This window comes from Drosophila teissieri, chromosome X, assembly GCF_016746235.2.
Source record: "Drosophila teissieri strain GT53w chromosome X, Prin_Dtei_1.1, whole genome shotgun sequence".
Classification (NCBI taxonomy): domain Eukaryota; kingdom Metazoa; phylum Arthropoda; class Insecta; order Diptera; family Drosophilidae; genus Drosophila; species Drosophila teissieri.
This window is the reverse complement of record NC_053034.1, coordinates 13,199,405-13,221,378: the sequence shown is the minus strand read 5'-3', so window position 1 is coordinate 13,221,378 and position 21,974 is coordinate 13,199,405. Positions and strand designations below refer to the sequence as shown.

The 21,974-nt window shown below is 46.2% G+C and overlaps 1 protein-coding gene across 1 annotated transcript; it reads left to right on the top strand.

Moving 5' to 3' along the window:
- Positions 1-7,150: 7,150 nt before the first annotated feature.
- LOC122623319 lies at positions 7,151-18,730 on the top strand. The gene is made up of 4 exons (XM_043802403.1): positions 7,151-10,308; positions 10,397-10,484; positions 12,925-13,009; positions 15,321-18,730. The coding sequence occupies exons 1-4, from the start codon at positions 7,197-7,199 to the stop codon at positions 16,782-16,784; spliced, it is 4,749 nt and encodes a 1,582-aa protein (XP_043658338.1). The 5' UTR covers positions 7,151-7,196; the 3' UTR covers positions 16,785-18,730.
- The last annotated feature ends 3,244 nt before the right edge of the window (positions 18,731-21,974 follow it).

The following is a 21,974-nucleotide window of genomic DNA, read 5'->3' as shown; positions in this document are numbered from 1 at the left end:
AAAACTAAAAACCAAAAACGAAAAACGAAAACAAAGCCCGAAATATTTCTCATACATAAAACGATCATAAACTCTGGGCGGCGGTGGGATATTTAACAATTCAGATGAGAGCCCTGCGATAAGCATCTGGATTGCATAAGTGCGATCTTCAAAATAAACGAGATGCGATTGTCTGACCAATGGCCTGATTTATTGCAGCAGGAAGACGCAAAATACCGCGTTAATAAACCAAGAAACGCATTTATAATTTTACAAAAGAGCGTACTGTACTTGTACTCGTATTCATTTACAATGTGTTGAAGCTTGTTGCTAGGCTTAAGAAATAATACTTTATTGATGACTGACTTTAAAATTGGGTTACCTTTCAGGATGCGAGGGACTAGGGATTCTTATAGAGGCTTTGTACCTCTATATCAAATCCTATATCCTGTTGGATATGATATCCTTTTTTTTTGCCGTGGAATTAACTGAAATGCGCTGCAGGAGCTTAAGCTGCATTTACCGGTTCGGTTTCAATTGGCAATGCGAATCGCAATTGACGGGCAAATTTAGCAACGGATTCGGATTCGGATTCACATTCGGATTGGTGTGGTGTGGTTCACTTCGGCATGCGGGGCACGTTGGAAAATGGAAAAGCTGCGCATATAAATCGACGCCGGTTGTCAACATGTCGTCGCTGTTGCTGTTGCAGTTGCTGTTGCAATTGCATTTGCTATTGGAGTTGCACTCATGGCCATGGGCGGCCAATTGCGGGATTGCATTTCCATAGGCAGGCCGTCTAAAGTCACAAGTCTCAAGTCGAACGTCTAACGTCTAAAGTCGAATGTGTCTGGTGGCGTCAAGTGCGTTCGACTCAAATTAAAATGAGCCGTTAAGATGCGACTTGAACCGATAAAATCGCTGGCCGTTTGCTGTGCATTTGGCGGTCGTGTCATTGATTGATGCCGCATAGGCAATAACATTAACCCCGAAATGCAAACCACGTAACTGGCAGGCTCTGCAAATGCTCTTTAAGTTTTACCTATTTCAAACTTGCTGTGTAAATTTCTTACCAACACCGCAGTACCCACTCGATAAAGGGTATAGTATAGAGGCCAAAGGCCAGAAGCCCTACGCAATGTCCATCTGAATCGCATTTAAATTTAAACTTCAACTTCAACTACGACTACGACGGCAATTGAAACGCTTTGGATTTGTGTGTTAATGGGGCTCGAACTGCGCCGCGCCGATCCAGGGGCGGTTTGTGGCATTTCGGGGGTATGTAGGGGGATTCGGGGCTGCGCGCTCATTACGCTCGATAAATGCGGCCGGCCTCGGAGTGATTCGAACGTGTAACGGCTGGCAGAGAAGAAAGCGTTCCGCAGAAAAAAAGGGGCACAAAAAAATACACACACACACAAAAACAAAAAGCGCAAGACAAACAAACTGCCAAATGAATCTTGTTGAGGTCAGCAATTGAATGTGCTCGATGGGCAGAGGCAGCCAAAGGGGAATTCAATTAAGTTTTCTATCACCTGTGTGGGTGGTGCTGCTGCTAGTGGTGGTGGTGGCGGTGCTACAGGTATGCGCATTGTTAATTTTTCAAAATGCAAATGGTCTTGCCAGGCAAATTGCTAAAGCAATCTCACCCACGGGCAACATAAGATACAGATACAGATACAGATACGGATACACACATCTGCACTGCAAATAATGTTTGGCCACTAAGTAGCTATTCCAACTAAAGAGCACTTTTCATTCTTAATATGAAGACACTAATTGCTATACATTTGTTGATATCAATTATATTTTATTAAATAAATTTTATTAAATTTTATGCATTATTTTTCAGTGTCCAGAAGGAGCGTGTTATTCAGGCAAGGGGATCTGGGAATTGACATACGAGTATGTACACAAGTCCAAGTCCGAAATCGAACGGTGCTTGGCATTAGTCTTGTGTCTGGCGACGTCCAGTATTTAACCGCCCATCAAACGGAGACGCAGTCCAACTCGCATTTGGATGTGGATGTGGATTTGGATTCGAGTCCAAAGACCAAGACATTTGGGAGTGTCGCCCGCGGGGACTCGCCTCGAATTCCACAGCGTAGACAAAAGAAGTGTGCATGCCAATCCATTCCAGAAGAAAGATCCAAGAGACAGCGGGCCACAAACCGAAATGTTTACGTAATCCTTCTGGCGAATTATTTATGCGAATTATCATGCGTGTTGCATGATCAAATGGCTATATATTATACATATATACATATAGTATGCAAAATATTTTGGCACCGAGAATCCACGAGGAATGCAATGTGAGGGAATGCTTTCAGAGCGATTCCAAGAAATGCAGGCAAATGTTCTGTTTTCCACTGTGAGCTCATTTGAATTCATTAGAATGCAATAAAAATGAGTTATGTCTTTAATGTAATTACTGATATAAATAACGAAAATTGCTTGACATTATACCGAAAATACCAATCGTAAATATTGCATTTTTGTCGAAATTCGCTTTTCTATTTTTCTGCGGTTATAATTATCAGTATTTTGACCAGAACATTTGCAATACTGGTCCAAATATGGAATGTCATACCTCGTTGAATTCGTAATTAATTTTCAAATCAAACTGTGTTTACCAAAAAAAATAAATTTTTTTTTCAAATTTTTTCCGATTTTTGATGATGATTTTTGGATTTTGGCCGAAAATCGGTTTTCTGGGTTTTTGCGATTTAAATATCAGTATTTTGATCAGAACATTCGAAATATTGGTCCAAATATGGAATGTCATATCTCGTTGAATTCATAATTAAATTTCCAATCGAACTGTGTTTACAGATAAAATTACATTTTTTTTTCAAAATTTTTTCAATTTTTGATGATGATATTTGGATTTTGGCCGAAAATTGATTTTCTGTTTTTTTGCGATTTAAATATCAGTATTTTGATCAGAACATTCGAAATATTGGTCCAAATATGGAATGTCATATCTCGTTGAATTCATAATTAAATTTCCAATCGAACTGTGTTTACCAAAAAAAAAAAATTTTTTTTTCGAATATTTTCCGATTTTTGATGATGATTTTTGGATTTTGGCCGAAAATCGGTTTTCTGGGTTTTTGCGATTTAAATATCAGTATTTTGACCAGAACATTTGCAATACTGGTCCAAATATGGAATGTCATATCTCGTTGAATTCGTAATTAAATTTCCAATCGAACTGTGTTTAGAGATAAAATTACATTTTTTTTTTTTTCAAAATTTTTCCAATTTTTGATGATGATATTTGGATTTTGGCCTAAAATCGGTTTTCTGGGTTTTTGCGATTTAAATATCAGTATTTTGACCAGAACATTTGCAATACTGGTCCAAATATGGAATGTCATATCTCGTTGAATTCGTAATTAAATTTCCAATCGAACTGTGTTTACAGATAAAATTACATTTTTTTTTTTCAAAATTTGTCCAATTTTTGATGATGATATTTGGATTTTGGCCGAAAATCGGTTTTCTGTGTTTTTGCGATTTAAATATCAGTATTTTGACCAGAACATTTTCAATATTGCTCCAAATATGGAATGTCATACCTCGTTGAATTCGTAATTAAATTTCAAATCGAACTGTGTTTACAGATAAAATTACATTTTTTTTTCAAAATTTTTCCAATTTTTGATAATGATATTTGGATTTTGGCCGAAAATCGGTTTTCTGTGTTTTTGCGATTTAAATATCAGTATTTTGATCAGAACATTCGAAATATTGGTCCAAATATGGAATGTCATACCTCGTTGAATTCGTAATTAAATTTCAAATCGAACTGTGTTCAAAAACGGAGATTTTATTTTTTCACATTTTTTGAAATTTTTGATGATGTTACCCCTTACAAAAAATACGAAAATTTGGCTAGTAATTATTTTAACAAAGTCGGTCAAAAAGTGATACGGATGGTTAGTATTGGTAATTAGGAATAAAAAACTGTAATTATCTTGGCTTCCTGACCGTTTTTAGCCAAGTTATACAGAAAATTTAATTATATTCCAAAGCTTTCCCATGTAGACTGGAAGGTGTATGATAATCGTACTACATTTTATTATCAAAGCTGACACCTACTAATTTGTGTGTTATTTCTGCAACAAAAGCGCAATTATGTATTTTGAAAAGAGAGCGTAAAATAAGTTATTACTTGACATCTCGGTTTCTAGCCGCGACACGAACCGCCAGACAGCTGGAGTGCAAAAGTCTCCACAACTCTCCACGCGTATTCAACGCGTTTACCAATACTTTTGGCATCCGAAGTTCGCTGAGCGTTCGGGAGAAATCGGCAGGATTTCATCCGAAGTGCCGTCGAGTGTCCTTTAAGGCAAAGGATGCTTGGAAATTTGCGCAGTTTGCGTGCGGTTTTCGGAGCAATAGGATGCAGCAGCAGTAGCAGCCATTAAATCAACGGCCGCCAAAGAATCAGCTTCATCAGCGGGTTAAATTCTAGAAAGGAGTTGTGAGTCTATAATCTGGCCTCCCGACCCCACTCACCACGCACACCTAGCCCACCCAACAGCCCAACGCCCACTCCTTATAGCAATCCTTACGAAAATCCTGTGAAATCCATGTGAATTCCCAGTTAATCATCCAGCCATTTGGCGCGTTTCCTGCGCGTTTTTGCGTGTTTTTCCGCGTTTTTTGCATTGTTGCCGCTGTCATAACAGCATCGAGTTCTCTGGCGGTTTCTCGCGGTGTATTCTCGTTTCTAGTTTTTTTGTTCAATTTTTTGCAGTGTCCCCAGTGATTGAACTATTTAACAACCACATATAGAAAAGCTGAAATAAAACAAAAAAAAAACAGTTTCAAGTGACTATTTATCATCAAAATTAAAAGAGATTGTGGAAATCTGTGGGGTTTTTTGGCTCTGCAAGGACCCTTGGATTACCTTGCGGGGCGAGCGGAATCGGGAGATATAACTTTGCCGGCGGTGAGTCTGAAACCTACATACATCAACATATATCAACAAATACGCATGGCGTCAAACTGCGAACCAAGTTTTGAGTAAAAGGACGAATTGGGTTTAATGTTTAACATAAATAATTTGAAGAGCTTAAGTGCATTTATTTTCTTTGCATATGTTTTATGAATACAAAGCAAACTAAACAGCACACATAAATGTTTGCACACGCTTTTTGTTTATACACTTTTATGTGTGTTTCTTTATTTGCTTTACAAATGAAGTGCGTGCCACAAGCTTACAGCAGCTTATTTTTTAAATTTTCCGTGAATTCACTATTGTTTGTGTGATATTTATTTAGGCTCCACTTTTTGTGGCCCGAATGAAAGGGGGACTTCGTTTTACGAGTCTATAATGCGAGTTTGTGTATATATAAATAGATATTCCGTTCATATCATTACGGCTGCCATTATCGACGCCTTTATGACGCTTCCGCTTTTGTGTGGCGTCTCCTTTTGCGCCTCTTTTGCGCCCATTTGTTTTTCCACAGCCGCAAACTTTTCCCTTTTTTGCGCCCTTTGATGTTCCACAATAGTTGCGAAATGAAGGGTCAAAGGTCGGCGGCGGTGGTGGTGCGGCAGCGATGATAAGCAACTTGTTACGATGACCATGATGATGAGCGAATTGAAAGCTTTTTTCCTACCCCACCCGCCTGCGGTTTTCGCCCATTTATATCTATGCTCCCATTTATATTAGTGTAGACTCAACCTTTTCTCGCAGGGCTGTGAAATCGAATCATTCTGTAGGCTTTATATATTTAATTTGCATGGTCTGAGGATGAGTTAGAGTTAGGGTTCAAAGGGACAGGATGGCCGTGTCTAGGAGGTATTCCCTGCTTAAATTTGAACTCTCTGTGGGCTAAACTTCCTTGCAGCACATTCTGTGGCCAGTTACCTAAATTAAATTAAGGCGGTTCTTCTTAGATCTGGCACCTAGAAGTATGCCGTGAGTTGTGGCTAATATATCCGGGCAGTTGGGGAAATCAAAGCAGCTAGATAATTGATTGAGGATAAAACACTTTAATGGTCGCTTTAAGTTTTCATGAGAGTGCAGGAATGTAATGTACAAAGGTCTATGTGGTGAGGCAATAGTATAGCAATATTATTGTTTGTTATAATATCAATTATTTTGAATCTAATATTTATTTATGCACCGCACTCGAGTACACTACATTTTGAACAAAAGCTTCACTCTTTCGCGCTGTATTTATTTTCTGGTTTTCTCTCCTTTACTTTCTCGTCATACCTTCTCGTCCTTATGGCAGACATTTCATCCTGGCAAACACTTTTCACGTTTTTCTTTCCTCTTTTTTTGTGCCGTATTGCTGTTGCTTCATTAGTTTCATTGGATTTGCCATTGAGCAATGCAATGCGATGCGATGCAGCGGCAACAACAATGAGTTAAATTGTTGCTTCTGCCGATTTCGTTATTTCAAATTTCATTTCCATTCAGGATGCCATTGCAGCGACGGCGAAATAAACCAAATAGAAATCGAAGGAGGCTGCAACAAGCAGATATTGAAGCTGGTATTCCACAACTGGTATTCAAGAACGGATTATAGCAAAGCGAAGGAATAAAGTGAAAAAAGGGTCGCCTCTCCCACTCACTGTCACAGTTTTTTGAGCAGTGCACATATACATATATTATTAAGCCAACAACAAAGACGTGGCAAGGACGCCACGCCGGCAACGGTGAGCAGCGGTTGAAGCGGCGCTGCAGCCGCAGAAAATGGCCGCATCCACGAGTGCAGCGGCGATAACAATAGCGCGGCAGCAACATGAATGAAAACTGCAGCAACTGCAGTAGCAACATTTCACGGCAACGCCGCTGATGACGATGATGACGATGCTGATGATGCCGACGACGATTGCGATGATGACGATGATGACGACGTTGCCGAGTTGCAGTTTCAAGAGCCACAACACAATGCCAAGTGCCAACAGCAAGCCGAGCAAAGGGGGAAATTAAGTGCCAAAGGCAACCGCAGCAACATTGCAACAGCAACAGCAGCAGCAGCAACAGCAGCAGCAGCAACAGCAGCAACAGCGAAACGATTTTTCTCCAGTCAAGCAGAATTCAAACTGAATTTACATAACAAAACACGTGCAGCGAACACAGAAGTAAAATCTCCATTTCCCAGAAGCGTAGTCAATAAGGAGGCACCACCAGTAGCAGCAGCAACAGCGGCAGCAACAGCGGCAACAGCAGCCACATAGCCAGCTGCAACATGCCCGGCAGCAACATGTCGCCCTCACTGGGCGTTCGGGGGCGTGGCAGCCTCTGGTTGACGCTTCTGCTGGCCACCACAGCATTCTGCGGTGCCGCTTGGGCGGCGCCCACAGTGGGTGGTGCAGCGGCAGCGGCAGCGGTGGTGGTGGTGGCGCAGAAGCAGCCGCACCACAATTACCACCATTTGGAATTCGGAGTGCAGGGCAATACGCCCACGCTGATGGAGGCGAGCACCACCAGAGGTGGGAAACATGCGAAAGTGGCTACAGTGGTGCTACAGGCAACACCCAATCCCAGCAGCACCACCGCCACCAGCACTACCACCACCACCGAGATGGCAAGAGCCACAGATAAAGTAGAGGGGCCTAGCGCTGAGACAGAAGCATCTGCAATCAGAAGCACCACTGAAAGTAGCACCACTGGAAGTAGCACAACTGGAAGTAGCACCACTGAAAGTAGCACCACTGAAAGTAGCACCACTGAAAGGAGCACCACAGGAAGTAGCACCACAGGAAGTAGTACCACTGGAGGTAGCACCACTGGAGGTAGCACCACTGAAAGTAGCAGCACTGAAAGGAGCACCACAGGAAGTAGCACCACTGAAATTAGCACCACTGAGATCCTCAGCACCACTGAGAAACCAACTGCAAGCAATGAAACACTCAGAAGAACTACGACAGAGAGAAGTACCACAACAACCGTAGAATCAGCAGCACCACCAAGCAAAGAAAGTATTAAGGAGGATTTGCAAGTGGTGCGGCTATTGGACTTGGAGCACACTGCGGCACCACCGTTGGACAGTGGCCACGATGGCCGCAAGCTGACCAAAAAGAAGCAGCTGCTGGAGCAGCACTTTCCCACCACCACGGTGGCCACCACCACCATTGAAACGGAAGTGGAAAGGATTCCCACAACCAGCAGCAGCACCACCACCACCACCACCACAATGCTAAGCAGCAGCACCACCAGAGCACCACCGCTTCCGTTCACGTTCCCGCCGCTGCGACCCTCGAACCTTGCCTTCCTGGAAGCGATATTTTCCACGGCACCACCCACACTACCTAATGACTTTACCACCAGGACACCACCGAACCCATCCACGTTGGCGCCGCCGCACCATGGCTACCTGGGACCGATATTTATGGGCGAGCGAACCATCGGGGTGGTGCATCCGCTGAAGAAACCACAGCCAGCGAGCCACCAGCACGTGGCCTCGATTGAGAGCCAGTTGCGGAATGGCCGCTTGGTGGAGATTCTGGCGCCCACGGCGCTGCTGGAGCAGATACCCGAGCCCAGCACCACCCACGCACCACCACCGCCAGGAGCGGCCTCGGTGCTGTCCACCACCGTTTTCCAGGTGCCCGATTTTCAAACCACCACCACCACTCGACTGCCCACAAGTAAGGTCGAGGTGGCTGCACCACCACCGCGCACCGAGTCCAAGATCTCGGACATTCAGATCGAGGTGTACGATTCCACGGTGGATTCCATAGTGGCTTCAACGAATTTCCGCGACAGCGAGGGCTTCTATGCACCACCGCAGAGCCCGGTGGAGCTTGGCACCACCAAGCCGTCGCACGAGATGCCGCTGCCGCAGGAGCGGTTCACCCAGTACGTCATCGATCGGGCGGATGTGTCCACTCAACCGGCCTCGGGTGGTGTTGGTGGTGTGGGTGGTGTCGTTGGTTTTGGCGGTGCAGCGGTGGGCAAGCCAGAGCCGGCGGCCATCGAAATCCACATCAATGTGTCCGAGGCATTTGGCAGCGAAAGCGAGGACCTGGAGTTCTCCTATCGGCAGCCCTCGCTGGTGGCCGACAAGCCGGGCAAGTCGCGCGATGAGATCCTGGTGGTCGAGATCATCGACAGTGGTGCGGACAACAGCAGCTCGGAATCGGGCGGCTCCTCCGCCTCGGCGAGTGGCGAGCACATCAATCCGATCTTCACCTTCCGCAACTCGGATGCGGCGGCTGCACCCCCGCCGCCCGCTCGCCCCCCGCAATCCGTTCAGGATGCCGACGAGCTCTTCATGGCCGATCTGAAGGACGGCGGTGGTGGTGGTGGTGGTGCAGTGCCACGCCCGCCGCCTCCGCCGCCGCCACCACCACCGCAAAAGCCGAGCATCGATCGCGATTCGGACACCATCTTCTACATATCCAACACGGAAGTCAAGGTGGGTGAATCGCTGCCGACGGTGGTGCCGGTGGATGAGCAGCAGCGCAAGTTCCAGCTGGAGAACCAGTTCTTCCCCGCCAGCTATGTGATGGACTTACAGCAGCAGCAGCAGGAGCAGCAGGAGCAGCAGCGGCAGCGGCAGCAAGAGTTGCAATCGCAACAGGCGCAGCAGGCAGATGAGGACATCATCCTGTCACCACTGCACCACAATGCGGATGGACTGAAGATCTTCCGCAGCTCCTCGTCGAGCAGTGGCGATGGCGCACCACCGCTGGACGTCACCTATGTGGGTGAGTCGGTCATCGAGGTGGAGCAACAGCCGCAGAGTTGGAGCACCACCTTGCCACCGGGGCAACAGCAGCAGCAGCAGCAGCAGGATATCATCATCCAGCCGGCAGTGCTGCCGGATTTGGCCATTGGTGTGCCCGTCATCGGGGAATTGCCACCGCAGATCGAGCTCAAGGAGATCGACTACATGCCGGGCGAGCTGGGAATGGGCCAGAACGGCATTGGCATCTACGAGAACGACATCCAGAGCAACAGCATTGACAGCGAACCGGATGTGATCGAGAGCTCCATCCAGTACGGTGGCGATCTAATCGACGATGGCGCAGGCGGCGGCTTTGATGGCGTTGAGGGCTCCTATCCCTTCGAGAGCCCTGCGCACCGCCAGCAGCAGGTGGGCGTGGCCAGCGGGCTGAGCCACCAGCCCCACCGCCAGTCCGCCAGCCACTTGCACCGCGAACAGCTCCCAGTGGCGGAGATGGTCAATGCCACGCTGCTCCAGCGATATGACAGCGGATCTGGATCGGGATCGGGATCTGGCTCAGGATCGGGATCGGGATCTGCATCGGCAATGGCTCCCTTGCTCGCAAGTGGAAGTAGCCGTTCTGGAAATGCCACTGCTCTCTCGGACGATCCACTGGCTGAATACGATGGTGAGTTAAGGAATATATACCTCTATATTAGGGTATATAATCTTAAGGTAAAAGATATAAATATTTGTTTTTTTCTTCTGTTTGGTAGGATACTTCAATCTGTTTGCTGTTTCCATGGGTCTCATCATTGTCATCCTGCCCTCAGCTCTCTTGGTATCCATGTACTGCGCTATAAAGTAAGTCAAATATATACATATACTATTATCTATTTGCCCTAAATATAATTATTTAAAGCAGTAGATATAGGAATATTAAAGCAAACCCTGATAGCTATCGATAGCTATCCTCTTAAGTTTAAGACGCATCCAAGCACAACCTCCTGCCACACAAAATGAACTGTCAGTCGTGGGGCCAACTGTACCCGGAGCAGACAGCATGTTCTTTTATCCGGGCATCCTGGAATCCTTAGCCATTTGGCTGAGCTAATTGGTTACGCCTCGTGTGGCGCTTAATCAGCTTAGACGGCGATGTCCCACACAAATCAAAAATAATTGCAAGAAATTGCGAGCGAGCAGTGACAGCGAATGGGGAGCCAAAGGGATCACAAGGATGCGGGATGGCGGATGGCGGATGGTGGATGGCGGATGAGCTGGGACTAAAGCCACCTTCAAATAGAAAGACAGCAGATGTGGGTGGCCAACCCCAATCCCAATCCCAATCCCAATCCGATAGCAAGCGCAAAACCTTCGTTTCAAGGATTCCCTGGGCGAGATGTGTTGCCTACTTTAGAGCGGCGACCCACGCATGGCAGAGGAATGCACTCAATCTAAAGCAATTTGCCGGGGCAACCAACCACCTGACCCCTTTGGCATCCACCACCTACTCCCTTCCACCTTCTCTCCCTTCCGCCTTCCACCCACCGCCTCCCTTCCAGCGTTTCGCTGCAGGCAAGGCGTGGCAAATCGCATTTATCAGCTTCATTCGTGGCGTTTTATTTCTCATTCGCCATTGCCAGCGACAGACAGACAGACAGCCAGCAGAAGTAGCAACAAAACATTGACAAATCTCTGACGGAGTGGTGCTGCTGCTGGCGGTGGGAAGTGGGTGGTGGGAGGTGCTTTCGGTGGATTGCTAGGTTGCCAAATTTGGGGGCAATGGCAGGGACACACATCCTTTATCGCCCGCAGTCTGGCCCGTACATAAATCTTGGCCACGCCACGAATTGGGCTAAAAGCTGTTGGTGAAGGTGCTGCTTCTCGAGATGCGGAATTTCGTATATGTATTTATTTCCACAGCAAAATATAGTAAAATACATTTCCTACTAGTGCTTATTGTTATATTATAAAACAAATAACCAAAATTGGCAGCAAATTAGAAGGCGAAACTTAGTTGGTGTTTCTAGCTCAGTATGCTCTCAAAATTAAAATCAAATCTAAGTAAAATTCTACATTTCGTAGTATTTCTCTCAGTGTACACACACACACTCGCCACACTGCCAAACAACATGAAATCGGGAAACGGGCAACTGGGAGTGGCAGTTTGATGGGGAGCCCGGAGAAAAGCTGAAGGCGCAACAAATCAACACGGCGGAATCGAGAATCGGCGAGGCCGGAAACGGAAGTCGCCGCACGCACACACACACACACACATGCTGGCGCACACAGCACATCCTCATACTCATACTCATTCTCATACTCAGATGATGTAGATGCCAGAAGCTAACAAGGCAGCTGCTGCTGGGGAAGGTGATGCCTGCTTTGGCCCGAATTTTCCTGCTTTTCGGCTGCCGCAGGAAAAACGCATAAAGCGGCAAATGGCAAACCACAAACGTTGCTCACCCTCGTTTCCAAGCGCCACCAACAAAAAAAAAAAACGAAAATAACGAAAATAAAAGGCAAAGAAGTGCCGTGAAAAGCCAGCGTCAAAATAAAAAGGAAACACACAATTTATTTGCCTTATTCCCAACTGGCGGGCAGGACACTGTGGGTACATCGGGTGTCTGGAAGGAAATTGCACAATAAACTCTCGAGACGAGAAATTAGTTGTGCGTGTGGCTCGTTTCGGCGTTCAGCGGCTTCACAACTTGAAATTTGTTGAGTGCCAATAGCATTACGAAAGCTAGAAAGGACCTTATAACAATGGGATACTCTTGGGGCATCGCCAGGATATTCACTCACTCACTCACTCACTCACGGAACTTTCCCAGCCAACTGCTAATATCTATGGCGCCTTTGCAGGAATTTTTGGGCGTCAAGCATTCGCAGATTATGCCAGAGCTTAAAACTTCCCATATTACACTTTCCTCAGAGACACACTGCCGCCTCAACTACTTACGACTTAGCTGGCGAGTGTAGCGCAGTTAATTTGGAATTTTCAAATTGCCAATGTAATCAGATTTTTCGTGGTGCTTAGCATTCCCCCCTGAAGCATTCCCCCCTATTTCCCCCGATTAAGTCAAAGCATATCCTATCGCCTAGGTGATTGCAGGCAGCCGCAAAGTAGGCAACAAAATGTTAATTTCAGTCGCGGCATCATTAGAAATGCATTGGATTTTGAAACTCTGCCGTCGACTGCTTAACAGCTTTGGCTCCGCGTTTTTGGCCCCAAAGACATGCCATCAGTAACCACATCGCGTTTTCTCTTCTCTTCTCTTCCTGTTTTTTTTTTTGTTCACAGGTATGTGCTGAGCAAGAACTCAGGAGCGGGCACGGGTGGCGCCCAAGGCGATGACAGCGAGCAGGGCCAGGACTCCAAGCACGAGGTGAGTTCATAGCGCATAGCTGAGTAAGCCAAACAACCTCCACAACCCCCCCCCCCCCCACAAACACATTCCACGCCCACGCAGAAATCCCCGCCCCCTGCGCCAGATGGAAATTGAAATTCAAACGCAGGTCTTCAACCCAGTTTTCCCTCCAACCCTTTTTCGAATGCACTCGTCTGCTGAAGCTGCGCTCTCGGGCTCTCGAGAAAATTAAACAAAGGCGAAAATTTCCGCGGGAAATTTTATTTTATTGCGTTGTGGCTGAAATTGAGAGCTGAAAGTCCCAAATTAAAGATGATATTGTTACCAATTTAAGTACAGAAAAAAGGTAAAGAAAAATAGGCTGCAAGTTGAACGGTTTTCCAACAAATATCAATTGCTAGTACCTATTCAATAAATAACGTAGAATACTATTAAAAATATTTAATTCCATTTACGCAACTAAAGCTAAAGTCACGACTATTGTGTAGTGGCTGCAGTGGCAGGTTGGGTTGGCGTTTTAATGTTCTAATGTTTTAATGGAGCTCAAGTTGACTGGGTATAGAAATAAATTCCCCCGGCTGGTAATGAAATTTTCTCGGTTTTGTGATGGTGTGCGGCAGTGACAGAGTGTGTGAAAGAGACGGAATTGCATTCCAGTTAAGTACAGTGCCTGCTCTCTCTCTCTCTCCCACTCTCTCCATCTCTTTCTGTATGCGCCTCTTGCAGTCGACATCGTCGTCATTCTCATCATCTGGTTCGGCCAACGCTGCCACCATTCTGCAACCACGTCCACGCCCAGTGCCACCGCACCACCCACTGCACCACCCACCGCACCACCCACCGCACCACCCACCGCCCACTACGATGCCCCCGAGCGGCGTCAGTCAAGGCCATTTACTGACGCCTGGTCTGGAGTGCCTCGAGTTTCGATTCGAAGCAGGCGGAGTGGGCAAGGTGGGTGAGCTGGGTGAGTTGGATGAGTTGGTCCAGGTGGTTCCGCAGGCGATTGGCGCTGGTAATGGTAATGGTAATGATGCCTCCTCCATTGGCGGCTCAAGTGGTGGCATTGGCGGCTGTCCTCCCTGTGGCTCCGTCACCAAGATGACGCTCAAAGATAATCATCTGATTGTTGTCACCGAGGAGCGGCACGTAAGTTCGTTAGTTATCCGATCAGGCCGTCGTCCACTTGACCGCCACTACCGCCGATACCTCGGCCCTGGATTCTAGATGTGTCCTCTGTCTCCTTCTGTTTCTGTTGCTCTCTCGCTCTGTCGCTCTGTTGCCTCTGTCTCTGTGTGAACTCTCCTCCTCCTCCACTCGGAACAGGATGTGCCTGTGCCTGGTTATTGTCGTAGTTAGTTTGCTGTACTGTTCCCGGTGCCTGCCTATCCTAGTCAATCTCTGCCTTGGCCTGCCTTTGATTCGATTGCATCCAACCAATTCTTTTTTGTTATGTGTGTGTTGAAAAGTGTTTTTCTAAGATCAATATACTTTCTACCTGCAACGTTTACTTACTTGAAACGGCACAGATATATTTGGTTTATGATTGCTTCAATTCGGGTATTATTTATACCTTATTTTCTTATTTAGATCATTTTATTTATCCCCTGCAAAGCTGCATTGTTTTGTACATTTCGAGCTTCGTTAGTTTCTTGAGTTGGTGGGCACTTTGCTGTCTCCGTTGCTGAACCTTTTGTGTTTAAGTGAGTACTTTATTTACCGCACATTCGCCCTCTGACACTTTGGGGAAGCACTTTCCCACTTCTTCAATGTCCTTGGGTGGTCCTGGTGGTCCTGGTTGTCCTCGTTGTCCTTGCTGTCCTGGCACATCAATGGGCTCCGGCGGGCCAGGAGACAACGAACCGGGGCCAGATTTAAGTCCGAACAGCGGCCCGGTGTCGTCTATTTGTCAACTTAAGAGCGCCCGTGCTAGTGTGTGTGTGTGTGTGAGGTGTGTGTGTGAGGTGTGAGCAAGTGTGGGTATGTTGGTGGTGTATCCTTGGGGCGTATGTGTGCCACAAGCGTATGCAAATGCAATTTTCGACACTTTCCGCATGGCAGCCAACCGATTTGTCCGCTCTGTCACCTCACCCAGCTCCGCTTGCCCCCTTGCCCTCTTGTCTCCTCGTCCTTCGTCCTGCGACCACTTTCTCCACTCTTCCCCACCCCTACTCCTTTGTCAATCTCGTATCCTTGATGTTGTAGCCGCTGTTGTGTGCGTGCGTGGTTGTTCTGTGTGAGAAACCTGCACCTTCTAGCTAATAATCCGTGTATTTGGGTTACCTGCCCATCGATTTCAATGAAAATGTATGTATCTCCCTCTTCGCAGGACATTTCCCGCAATGCCCGGGAGACGAAAATGCATACAGACAAGGACGGTGTGTTCGTGGTGGAGGTGGCCCGTGGCATCGACTCCAAGCAGCTGACAGGCGATCATTCCGGCGTCACCTTGGACGCCACCGAGCTGCCCTTCGACAACAAACTGGCGCCCAACGGCGGACATTTGCTAGAGAAGTCGTTGCCGCCCAGTCACGAACAGGTGCAGATCCATGCACCGCCCCAGGATTTCGCCACTGGCAATCCGGCGCCACTGCATCTCATCGAGGAGGCCGAGGAGCATGTGCCCGAGGATCTCGGCCAGCCGGCAGAGGAGACTCACTCCAATTTGGCACGCACTGGACTCTCGCAATCGGACCTCAGCTCGACTTCATCCAGCGACTCCAACAAGCGGTACTCGTACGGCAACCAGGAGCTCTATGTCATCGAACAGCCGGGCTATGCCACCAGTTCACCCACAGCAAAGCCCATATTGATAAGTCCAAATCAAAATGCAGGCCAGGATCTGGAGCAGAAGTCACAGTTATCCACCAGTGCTGAACCAACCGAAATCGATTCAAGCCAAGGATCTAAAAAGTCAGACAAAGAAGTTGCTAGGCCAGCAGAGGCGGTGAAAGAGGAGGAGGTGGTGGCCAATCCTCCCCAGAGGGAGCGAGATGATCTACCTGAATGTGAGGGTAACCCCTCGCCCAAAGAGGAGGCAGATGAAAAACAAGAGGAGCCCGTTGTTCCGGAAAAGGTGACAGAGGCTCAACCCAAAGAGCAGGAAGTGGTTTCATGCAATGAGCCAGAGGTGCCACCACCACCAAAAGAGGACATGCCGCCACCAACTGTTGAAGTCTCTCCACCAAAGGAAGATCAGGTGCCGATTGAGGAGAAGGTGGAGGAGCAGGAGGAGCAGGAGGAGCAGGAGGAGAAGCCAGACAACCAAGCCGAATTCCCAGCCGAGTCAAAAGCAGATCCCACTGAAATGGAAGCAGAGTTACCAGATGAATCCCCCAAACCAGAGCCAGAGGCAGAGGCAGTGGAAATCCAAAACGAACCGGAGGCCGAGAGCAACTACGACAGTCTGATGAGCCTGCCGGCGCCACCATCCACGGAGGAGATCAAGGAGCTGGGCGACTACGCCCTCATGGAGTCCAACCAGTTGGACAGCCTGCCACCACCGCCACCGCCACTCCAAGATGTCCCCAGCACTCCGCCAGTGAGCGCGAGGCCCGCTGCCATCAGTGTCAGCAATGGGAATGGGATTGGGATTGGGATTGGCAAGGTCACGGTGGTGACCACCGTCGGTGGCGGTGGAGTTGGTGGTGCGGCCGAGGAGCCCTCCACCCTGACACCACCCGCCTCGCCGCCCGCCACGCCACCGCCATCGCAGACATCGACGCAGTACGCCAGCAATGGACTCACCAATGGCATCCATGCCCTGGCCGTGGTCGATGTGAATGGCAGTTAAGAAAGGCCAGGTGAGAGATAGATTTTTTTTTACAAAAATTAGATCTCGAAGAGATCAGATATTAACTATACCACGAGAGGAGAACGATAGCTTGTAGGGATTACTAGGAGTACTGAAGCCCCAAATGGGGGCAAACATGAAATGTGGCAAAAACGTTCTCAAGCAAAAAACTTCAATTTGAATATACACTAAGTAGAGAGAAACTTTTTCCACTTACTGTTTGTTGATTTTCGAATATAACGATAACGAGTAATAACAATTAAATGCGATTAATATAAAATATAAATATAAATCATAATTAATTGTTTGTCTATTTGCGGCTGGCGGCCTCTCCCCCCCCCACCCACCTACCATCCACCCACAACCACCCATTCGACCCATTCGACCCACTTTCCTCGCCATTTCGGGGGGTCGGTGCGGCTAACGAGTATTTCAATGTCTATAAATCTACAATAAAGCTAACAAAAAACACAAAAAACTCCAAAAATAACAAGAAAAAATAGTATACAAATGGAAAAGTAAATACAAATATAAATACGAAAATACGATGAAATCTGCATACGAACTACATATGAGTACATGAGTATATGATGAAAGAAATGCGATACATGGGCAAACAGAACAGAGCGAATAGGAGAGTAACTACCGATATGTAACGATGCATAATTAATTAGGCTAATTATTTACACACCCACAACAATGCCAAAAATGTTAAATGGTAAAATGGTGAATGTCAAGCCAGCAGCAACCGCATAAAGAGCATAATTGTAGTGAATTTATTTGGATTCGATGGGATGGATGGCCATCAATGATAACATCAATGTGTGTCCTGTGTCCGGATTCCCATTAAAGTGTAGGTGTAAAGAGTTTTAATTAGCAGAAATCCGAGGGGAAGTCCGAGTTGGTTTCAAAAACATTAATTGTTTTCTAGCGCGATTATATGGAAAACGGATTTCCGATGAAAACGAAGTCATTTGAGCTGCATGTTCATATTCAGGGTAATATATTAGAAAGCCCTGCAGTTTTTCAATTTTTGCCAATTGTTTAATACAGAATTCCGTGAAAGCAAACAAGCAGGTGGATAGTTAAATATTCCGGACATGGACACACCCAAATATCGTTGATATTTCGATATTCAGATTTCGCAAATTACACAATTCACTTGACAAAATCAAATGTGCCGAACTTTTGTAGCAAGCCAACATAATTTACAAAGAGAAACGAACAATTTATACAATGCCAATACGGTGATTACAGCATAATGATTACAATATACAGTATATGTAACCTTTTAAACGATAATCTAGTCATAGTCCTAGTCGATACAACATATGTGTATGTATATTTTTTTCGTGTGTGTGTATATGCGGAAATTGGGCGAATCGAGGACTTCAACTCCAAGCAAATGAGAACTAAATGGCTAACGATAGAAATAAGATGAGAGAGATGAAATGAAATGAGATGAGATGAGATGGCAAACTAGATGAATGCAGATCGTGAACATTTCCGATATTATTGCTCCCCCCTAAAATGGTATACACACATACTATATATAGCATATAGAAGAAAACTTGACTCTTTGAAATGAAATGAAATTCTTAGCAGTTAAGCCGAACGGAATAATAAAGTAAAGCCCAAAATCCAAAAATCCAAAAATCCGTGCACTGCAAGTGGCGCGTTTTAGTGTAAGTAGTAGGAATTATCTATGCCCCGGATATGCATACATACATATATAGAGATGGGGTCGTTTATAGGTGGAACATAATCCCTGGCTAACGATTTAACCACTTTTGTTGTTTACGTTTGTTCCCATTGTTTTATTGACAATTAAGCCCGATTGCTAATGGTCGAGCGGGGATGCCAATGAGAAAATATTATGAATATTACAAAATGAATAGCCCAAAAAAAAAACAAAAACACACACGAAACACTAATCGTAAATCAAATATAAAAGTTAGGAAAAGCGTGCAGACATTTTTTTTGGCAGGTCGAACGGAAAAAAAACAAAAGAAATAAGTAAATGTGATTGTTATTTAACCTTAAGTTATTATTAAAATCGAACTTAAACTGATATGTGTGTGTGTGCGTGTACGTTTAAGCAAGTAGCAAGCCAAATGGAACGAAGCGAAACAGAACGAAACAGAACGAAACGAAACGAATGGCAATGGAACGCTCAAAGGCAAGCGATAAACGATAAGCGATAAGCGATTACCGATTAACGATAGCTGGCAACTAGGCGAGTTTCAGGCCCTGCTAACAACAACAAACTCACCCGAAATAAATTCAAATTAAATTCAACATTAAGAACAATGGCGAGTCGAAAAACCAAACGAGAAATACACACAGAAAGCAAAGTCAAGCGAATGCATTTTCCTTGGGCGGACGGGGGGCCATTGGCATTTTGGCATTTTGGAATTTTTAATTTTCCCGTTTCCAGTTACCAGTTACCAGTTTCCAGTTGCCAACGACTCCATCGACTCCATCGATTTGCGGGCTGCCATAAAATCGAACGGAGCAGAGCCACTCAGGCGATTTGGTTCGGTTAAAGACCCATAAAGCCCCGTCAGTCGAGGGCGTAAGGATGCCAAGCTACGAGTATTCGACTGCAATGTGGGCAAAGGACGAGTGCTGCTGCTGAATGGGAGCGCACGGAGCAATGGAGCGGATGGAGCGGATGGAGCGGTGAACTGGGCGTCCAGGAGGGGTTCTTCAAAGGGGGCGTGGCAGCCCGAATTGCAGCCAGCACTTGGGCCGGACGTTTTGAATTTCAGCTGAGGCAAACAGCTACAATCACCTATGGATGCATGTGTATGTATGTTTGAACATACAAACGGCATGAGCATGGAATGCTACCCTGCAAATTCCCGCATAGTTTTCGAATGGGTATCGCGGACTATGGATAAAGATTAGAATGGTAAGCAAAACTTATGCCTTAAGATAACAGTTCTATAGCTAGACTTAAAACGAAATATTCACTTTAAGTTCATTAAACAACAAGTTAACTGGACAATTTTCTACGGCAGAGATAGGGTATCCAGGGTATCTGGTAGTCACTAGCAAAGGTCCTAGCTTCTCCCTCGGCTTCGTTTCCACTTAATTGCGGGGCAGCTCATGTTGTCTGCTCGTTCCGTTCGGGCTTTAACTTTTTTACTAATTTTAAACGGCGCTTCCGTTGAGCGAGAGGGATTCTGAAGGATGTGGAAGTGGATGTGGAGATGGAGATGGTGATGGAGATGGAGGAGGAGGAGCAGATGGTGATGGAGTGGTGCGGATGGAGGGCAGCTGCCAGTGGTGCTGGGTGCTCTTGTTGTCAAGTGCTGTCCTCCTGTGTGTGCTCGAAAGTTGAGTCGACTTGAAATTTTAATGAAATGCGCTGCTGCTGCTGCTCTTGAGGCTCCATCTACATCTACATCTACAACAGCGTCTATGTCTATGGGTATGTCTATGGCCCCGGGCTTTCTAGCCTATGGCTTCTGGCTTCTAGCTTCTGGCTTCTGGCTGGGGGCCACCAACTCCCAGCTTTCGTCTGCATTTCAAATTATTTTTAATTGTCATTTCTGCGGCAACGCCGGCGATGGCGTCTCATTTTCGGGCCTGTCAAGGGCATAAGGAGTTCGTCGCTTGGTCGGTTGGTTGGTTGGTTTTTGCCTTTGCGGCCATTGGCGCATTTGCGGCAATCAAAATATTTATGCCATGGACAGTTGATTAACCGCAAGCGGAGGGTGTTGCTGGGGGCTGCTGGTCCCGTCCTCGTTCATAATTAAAATCAAATTAACTCACACACACACAAAAGAGGTATCAGGTAGTCGTTCGGTTCCCTAAAATGGGGGATTGGGTTTGGTTGGATTTTGGGCGGTGCTATCGCCATAATTTCACATTTCGGTTGGCATTATGCAATTTGCTTTGGTTTCCCCGTTCCCGTTCCCATTCCCATTTCCGTTCCTGTTCCTTTGCCACATTCCACATTCCACGTTCCCCACGCCCCAAATCAAACCTGCAATCAGTGCCATCGACGTACTGGATACAATTTATTCTGGCCGCAGGGCGGCCCAAAATGAAATTGACATTTGCACCGGCTGGGCTCAAACTAGAGTCATTTATCCCCCGATTCCCCGTAACACCCGATGCCATTATGAAAGGGGGTGGCGGAAAAGCGGGAAACGCGGGAATGGAGAGGAAAAGTCAGGGGGGTCAGTGCAATTTGAGCCAGGACACAGATCATTAATCAAACAAGTGCACAATGGACAAATAGGTTGCAGGGCAAGCAGAAATCCAGTGCGATTGAAAAATATCTAAATCGAATGTTGGTTACCCATATAACGGGTGTTTTTTTTAGAGGTATAGAACTTTAAGTTGGCATTACTGTTCAAGATGGCGACCGATTTAACAGCTGTCAAGTGATTTATTCTCAGTTTGGTTTGGCAATTCGTCATGAATAGACTCACGCCTGAACAACGCTTGCAAATAGTGCAATTTTATTTCGAAAATAATGGTTCTGTTGTTCCCGATTTTCATAAGCGAATTTTGTTTAGCGATGAAGCGCACTTCTGGTTGAATGGCTACGTCAACAAACAAAACTGCCGCATTTGGAGTGAAGCTAATCCTCAAGTGTATGTCGAAACACCGTTACATCCAGAAAAACTGACTGTTTGGTGCGCTGTATGGGCTGGTGGAATCATTGGTCCGTACTTCTTCAAAAACGATGATGGCCAGAACGTTACAGTCAATGGTGATCGGTATAGAGCCATGATTACTAACTTTTTCATTCCTGAATTGAACGACCATAATGTCCAGGAGCTGTGGTTCCAACAAGACGGCGCAACGTGTCACACAGCTCGTGCCACAATCGATTTATTGAAAGACACGTTTGGTGACCGCCTAATTTCACGTTTTGGACCTGTGAATTGGCCTCCAAGATCTTGTGATTTAACACCGCTAGACTACTTTTTGTGGGGCTATGTAAAGTCATTGGTCTATGCGGATAAGCCACAAACGCTAAACCATTTGGAAGACAACATTCGCCGTGTTATTGCCGATATACGGCCAAATATGTTGGAAAAAGTCATTGCAAATTGGACGTCCAGATTGGACTACATCCGAGCCAGCCGTGGCGGTCATATGCCAGAAATCATATTTAAAATGTAATGCCACAAGATTATCTTTCATGTCAATAAAATTCATGTCAATCGA